Raw genomic sequence first — 7,519 nt, 5'->3', positions numbered from 1 at the left:
ATGTTTTTAAGCTTTCAATAATGTTGTTGCCACACCTGAGAACAAAAACAGAAGATCAACACTACATAACAAACTACAATAAAGTTAGTTAAATATACTATGTTCCTAAACAAAAATAAAACCTAAAATTTGTTAACCAGTTGTACTGACTATCACTAAACAAAACAAAATACCTACAACATATAATAAATTGCATACACCTAAGAACAAAAAGGAATTTAACGAATAAAGTCGCCATATCCCTAAACAAATGTAATCTGAAACATCAGTAGACCCGTTTATAAACTGTCCTTAACAACAGAGGCGTGGGTCATTTTATCGAGCAGGTGGTGTGCGTCCTCAAAACCCACCTTTATACAGCACAACAAGAACCTACAAATATAACAAAATCCACTTTTTAAATGTACAACTGATGCTTAAAATGAACAATTTAACTAGAAAAACCTAACCATCCATAGCGGTTGCATAGAAATAGGAGATCGGTGAACTGAACTGAGTGGTGGGCATGAATTATCGGTACTTAATGAACTTTTGACAAACCTAGTCACAAAATCGAAAACCCTAAAACCGATTTGGGCAAATCAAAACAAAATTAGGCAATAAGGGGAAAACACACATGAGGAAGTAAATTGGGGAAGACACGATGACGAAGTTTACCTTTTGGAGATGGAAACAATTAGATGTTCTTCAACTACTTTTTAATTTTAATACATAGTAAACTTCTAATGTTCACAGCATTATCACTAACATGTAGCTAGTAAATATGGGGCTTTAACACACCTAAGCTTACATGCAAAACCTTTACGCTGCAGTCGAGTAGCTGATGACCGGTGATCCCTAATTTCCTCATCCACGGTTCGACTTCTACTTGTTCAATTTAGTTATTCTTCTACTTTTATTTAAAATTGTAATTGTTTAATTTGTTTATAGATATTGTTAATTTTAGAATTGCTTATGGCAATTGAATATTTGAATGATTTATTATGGTTTATTGAATATTTGAATAATATAAATTGGAATTGATTAGGGGTTTAGGGTTTATTTGTAAATTGGAATTGATTATGAATTTATGGTTTAAATTTTATTTATGTGAAAAATAGGGAGCTTAAAAGATGAAATGACAAATTCTTAACTACAATCTATTTAAACGAAAATTTCAAGAAAATGATGATATTGATCCAACACCAAATTCAATAAAAAAATCTATATATGAAATACAATAAAAAAATTCGTTTATTTATAAATTAAGGTAAAAAAATATTCATTTACATTGTATGAAATACGGTAAAAAAAAATTGAATGTTACCCCTGAGATTTTCGTCTAGATCCGCCACTGAAAGGAACTCAGCTTTGCCCGCCCAAAAAGTACGAGCTTGGACACAAATCAATTAGTTTGAGAATTAGGCCCTTAACTCGCACTTGCCCATTAAGTACACGAACGCAAATCATAATTTTCTCTTCTGTATATAATTCAAAAACTTGCAATAGCCATATAAGAGGAAAGTAAATATGGGGCTTTAACACACCTAAACTTACATGCAAAACATATCAAAACGTTGTTTTGATTAATTTTACCTTAAAACAACCTTGTTTTATAATTAAATACCATCAAAATAATTTTTCTAATTTTAGTCATTTACTTTATCTTCTTTTTCTTTATGCAATCATCGTTTAAGAAAATGATTTAAACTCTTGTTAAAATTTTCTGGTAAGATAATTAGATACAGTGAAATGTATTTTTAATTGTTTGATTATTTTCTAGGTTATCTTAACGATAACCATAGGTTAAATTAAAATGAGTATTGTAAAAGAATTCAAGTTTGAAATGGGTTTCTCTTCGCTTTGATTGATTCTATAAAGTAATATTCTAGATAATAAATCTCACAGCTAAAATACCACGAGTTGGGATTTCTATGGTTATGCAAATTAAATAAACATGATTTTGTGGCTTATTAATCAAAACTAGTAGGGACTAAATCGTTAAAGAAGAAATGCAAAGAAGACGGTTTGTGAATTAGGAGAAAGGGAACGGAAATGAAACTAGTTATTATTATGTTAACTTTGGCTGAACGTATTTTAAGGAAATTTCTCTAAAATAGTGTAGTTTACTATATAATTGATCAAAACAAAGTAGTTTTTATAGGCTTTGCATGTAAGCTTAGGTGTGTGACAGCCCTATATTTCTTGCATTTTCACATTTTGATAGGCTTTGCATATTCATTTTCTCCGTCATATAATCAATCATTTTATTATTTTTTCCAAAAGTGCCTCAAAGTTCTTGCATTTTCACATTTCTTCCACATATATATATATATATACTCCTTCCGTCCCATTAAAAGTGTCTATATTTCTTTTTTTATTTGTCCCATTACAAATGTCAACTTTCAAATTTTACTAGCCAATTTCTAAGTTTACTCTTAAGCACACACAACTAGCATTAATAAACAATATGGTGACCCACCTTAAACTTTGTGTTTTTCAAAATAAGACACTTTGACCGGGACGGAGGAAGTATATATATATATATATATCTATCTTTTAACATAGTTTACACATAACGAAAACAAAAAACAAGAAAAAACACAAACACAAAACCAAAACCAGTTAACCACACCAAACTCCAAAAACATGTATGTCAATCATCAACCGTGGGAGAACACAGAAGCCGACTTTCTAGATCAAGTATTCGGCCTTCCAATGCAGCAGAGATTCGATAATAGGGACCTGTTGGGTGGGTTAGCCTCCAAGATAATTACTCCGTTGAGTGGATCAAACTCCAAAAAATAAGAAGAAGAACATGACAAGTCTTGCAACTTTTTTTCTCTATCTTTTCATTACCTAGGAGTCAACCTTAAATACACCAAAGAATCTAAACATGCATGTAACCACCAAGTGGAGAACATGGAAACGTGAATGCAAATAACAAAATATTAAAACTGGTGATTTGTTTGTTTGGATGAAAATATTGGAAATGGGAAGAAGACTAACATGGGTTTATATGGTGAGTGTAAGTGCCGCGTCATACGAGATTACACGGTGAGTGCTCCGTCGCCGGAAGTTAATCGTGCATGCATATATGAAAGACGATGAAGGGTCATCGTATCATTGTAACAGATCGGTTTAATATAACATATACAAAAGACTTTCAATTTGCGAAACATCTTCTCATTATTGAACTTGCAATCATATATATCAAAATGGCCACCACATGTTGCTTCTATTGGGTTGCCGTTAAAGGGTGTCGTCGCCAATCCTTTTCCAGATAACTGCTGGCAAGCTCAATTCAGCGAAGAAATAGCGGCGACTATGTCGCTGGTCGCCACTAATGAGTAAAAGGTTTCCGCTAAAGGTCTTTGGCCCGTATAAAAAAATTTGTAAAACCGACATTTTCAGATTTTCCAAAATACAACAAATATATACAAAAATTATCAAACAAACGTCACAACCATTGATTTACATGCATACTTTTATATATATATATATATATATATATATATATATAGGTTAAGTTAGAATAAAAACACACTTGAGTTATGAAAACTCTAGAATCTCATTCTCAACCACATGTTTTTAATTAATGTTTAAATCTTATTGTCCACAATTAAAGTTAATAAAAAAATGTAAAAGTTAATATACATTTTCTCTCTCCTGAAAACATATATAAAAATAAAAAAAAAATGTAAAAGAATAGCCAAATATTTTTTTATGTTTTTGATGTTTTGTATTAAATGTAACATATATTACATGTAATAAAAAAAAACGATGTTACATAAGGTTTTCACGGGTTTTCACAACTCAAGTGTGTTTTCATTCTATACTTCGCCTATATATATATATATAAAAGCATATAAAAGTACATTAACGTCAATCAATATAAGTAGCATGTTTAAAATTAAGTCAAACATACATAAACGATGCTTTCATGATCCCATTGGCTCATCATAATCAAGCTTGTCTTTCTTTCGGTTTTGAATGTCTGTATAAGCCCAACATACCAGCATAGTTAGAAACGATAGCCTCAAAACAGCAACAACAACAACTAAGTCATTCTCAAAGAGCACGAGAACCTACAGTTTTGTTATAATCCGAAATAGATTTGCTTAAATTCAAGGACTTGTCATTTATTGATTTGCCGATTTTTTTTTCGTTCTAAACCAACCTTAGTCAAACTAAATGTCTACACGAGTTTTAAAATTATATGAAAACTGTTCAGATTTTACAAATAATACACCTAACCGAATATAGGTGCATCCTTAAAAACCAGTTTCATAAATTTCTCAAATATACATATTTGTATTTAACATCCAATAGCATAGTCTCGTTACCTGATTAGCTCCGTGAATTCGAACAAATTAACATCTTTGTTTTAAGAAGAAAGATGCAGAAAACAATCACGCCACTTATCAATTAACATTAACTCATCAGGATTTAACATTGGGAGCACACGATCTTGAAGGCTATTAACAATCTGCATAGTCTCACCAAGAAGTCGGGCTGCAGTATGAACACCGGCCTCCCTTTTCTCTATAACACTTGTGTGGCATTTCATTGCTATGACTCGGGGTAAGTTGGTGAGACAAGCAGCCAATATGTTAGAGATCATTGATGACAACTGCATAAACAACTCCTCTTGGCTAATCTGATCTATTTCGGCATGGTAGGAAACTAGGATCGTTTGGGTGATACGGTACATTGAGTTGGCAGATGCTGACATGTACATTGTGTTATCATCTGAGCCTTTCATATTCTTACTTTCCACCTCAGTGACCATCTTTTTAGCTGTATCACTGAACCATTGAATAATCTCTTTTGTTGCATTAACTTGAAGATGAGGGTTGAGCAACTTGTATCCTAACCATTTGTGGTAAACTTCAACTTCTAGCCACAACATTGTAGCGGCCTTTTGAATGCTTACATACTCCTCAGCGGCATTGAGGGCTTCAACAATATGTGTGACATATGTAAGGCCTTCACTCACACTCATTAACAACCTATCAACAATTTCTTTTTGGATGTTAGGAAGAGACATGGCGACTGCCGTCAGGGTTACTACCGGTAAGCTCCAGCAGTCCACATATTTTTCTTTGGTTAAAGGTGAGGCTTGATGCATGTCATACTTTCCAACTCCTTCAAAACCACTATATTCCTCTAGAAGCTCCATAAGATAGTTAGGCTTATGCTTTTCAGCCTTTTCGATCACATGGTTCACGGATTTTGAAATGCTTTTCAGTGTTGTCATGGCAAGCTCCATATCATCTTGAAGTTGTAGAACATACAGACTGAGATCTCTGTTGTGTTGTACTTGAGAAGGTCTCTCTACCAACACATTATTTAACCAGTTCCAGCTATGAAAGCAGCACAAGATACCAATTACAAACAAGTTTGGGATCAGTGCTATCATCTTACATGCTACCACAACCATTTTCTGGATTCCTATACAAAAACCCAAAATCAGGACCTTTAGATTCTGGATGACAATCTTGTATTTACGACTACCAAATGTCAACGGTATGCTACTACGTTTCCACTCGGATAACTTCTTGGTATAATAGCTTTCTACTTTAAAGACCCTTATATGGTTCCAAATCCATTTTATAGACATTTCAAAGCTTAAGGATGTAAAACACCTAGAAAGAGGAGCAACTGTTCCTAGTATTACTCCAGTAAATTGTATTAAAAAAATCACTGAAACAGACCTCTTATAATCCGACCCACAATTGTTCATAGTCGGTATTGTATAAATCATAACATTAACATGTATGAAAGTGCTTGCAACGCATATTACCCCGGCAGCAGAGGTCGTAGCAGAGCTAACTGTCATAAACTGGGGGCTGCCAGTTCCGGCCATGATCCAATGGTTCTTCACATGCTGCTTTAGCTTCTTAACTGTTGGTTGTTGCAACTCTAGATCCTTCAAAGCTATTTCTTGACATGCTTTGTATTTGGATTCTAATATTTGTTTTGCCTTTGGAATCATTAAAGCCGAACATGCGTGTATCATCAGCAAAGCAAGTAACATAGCCACATAACCAATTGCTACCTTCCAAGTGTTAAAAATAACAATATGGTAATAAGGAGCTTCATAATTGGGAACCTCACCGGTTTCTGTCTGGATGAATACATTGACGACTAAGGTGATTACTAGAACTTCCAAAGCTATGGTGTTTGTGAGAAGTTCCTTACTGTCCATGGTTGCTAGAGAAGGCAATAAGTTAGCCATCATTGTGCACATAAATGCCATGCTTCCCAGCTTTGCAGCCTGGTCCACAGCATGTGGCATTGAATCAGTTAGATCCATGGGCAACTTCATTGCAATAGCTATGACAGTGAGGGAAGCAGCATTGAGAGTAAAGTATTTACATGGAAACCATAATTTTTTGTTTTTGAAACCGTGTATTAAATCAGCCACTATTGGTAGGATACAGAAAAAAGAAGCTACTGCAATATAAATCCCAATCCACACCATAGGTTGACTGAACTTGTTTTGCTGCTCTATTTGGGACACTGCTTTCTCGATTAAATTCACAAATCCGTATGGAAGGTTACTGTACTTAGACGCCAGTTCATCTTTAATTTGCTGAATATCATTTTCCGTGATGGGATCCATAGTTAGATTTTGTGAATTGTGAGTGACTGAATGAAATTTCCATGAGCAATCAACTTATATGATTTGTAGACTAGTTAAGCGCGAGGATCAGTTTTCATTTTACGCCTTACAAATTTTATTAAATGTGGACATTTTGGAATTAAGTAACACTAAATGTTAAGACAGAAACATGTGAAAGATGGTGTCACACAATTAATGTTAAATGAAATTTAATGTGGACGAGATAATCAATCTCTAAAACGTGTGGACATAAGTGATATCCAGAACTTTGATACAATTGACATACTAATTTCTGGAGAAAAAAAAATAATAACTAGCCGTGCGATGTGAGTATTTGGTGCAACATACCATCGGTTTATGCTTTTGAGGTGAAAGACCTTTTGAAGATGTATCTCAATATAAAAATACATGAAGTCGAACGATGTGCCTCACTACTAGAAAAAATACCTTTAATGACATGCATTACGTGTCATTAAGAGGCACAGATAACACATAAATGGGTGTCAATAATAGCCCAGTCATATATATCCTTTCCGCTCATCAATTGAATTGAAAGAGATTAAAGATAAAGAAAATTCATATTAACTAAATTATGATTATATTTTATACGAAAACATATAGAACTATTTCTCAAAGTCTAAAAAAGTTGATCAAGTGAATAAGTACAAAAACAAATTTTTGATACTTATGAATAAGTACTTCAGAAGATTCATGTTAGTGGTTGATACAAAAACATCTAAATAATATGTAGGCATTTTAAGCTGTAGCCCTGTAACTTGTCTTATGTCTTATGTCTTATGGGAGGTACCCACGACTCCACGAGTCACATTTGAAGCAATTTGTTCCGGGTTGGGCCGGTGAGTTTCTCTAGTTGTAGGTTTTCTTATGGATAGATGGGACGGGTCACTACGT

At 33.7% G+C, this 7,519-nt stretch overlaps 1 protein-coding gene across 1 annotated transcript; it reads right to left on the bottom strand.

Moving 5' to 3' along the window:
• Window positions 1-4,366: 4,366 nt before the first annotated feature.
• On the bottom strand, window positions 4,367-6,607 carry LOC143626513 (uncharacterized). The gene has a single exon (XM_077096585.1). The coding sequence runs from the start codon at window positions 6,605-6,607 to the stop codon at window positions 4,367-4,369; it is 2,241 nt and encodes a 746-aa protein (XP_076952700.1).
• Window positions 6,608-7,519: the final 912 nt, after the last annotated feature.

The sequence above is a fragment of the Bidens hawaiensis genome, unplaced genomic scaffold (genome assembly GCF_021521415.1).
Source record: "Bidens hawaiensis isolate Kalapana, Puna unplaced genomic scaffold, B.hawaiensis_p1.1 tig00004412_1, whole genome shotgun sequence".
Classification (NCBI taxonomy): domain Eukaryota; kingdom Viridiplantae; phylum Streptophyta; class Magnoliopsida; order Asterales; family Asteraceae; genus Bidens; species Bidens hawaiensis.
Note: the sequence above shows the minus strand (reverse complement) of the source record. Positions and strands in the feature narration are given on the sequence as shown.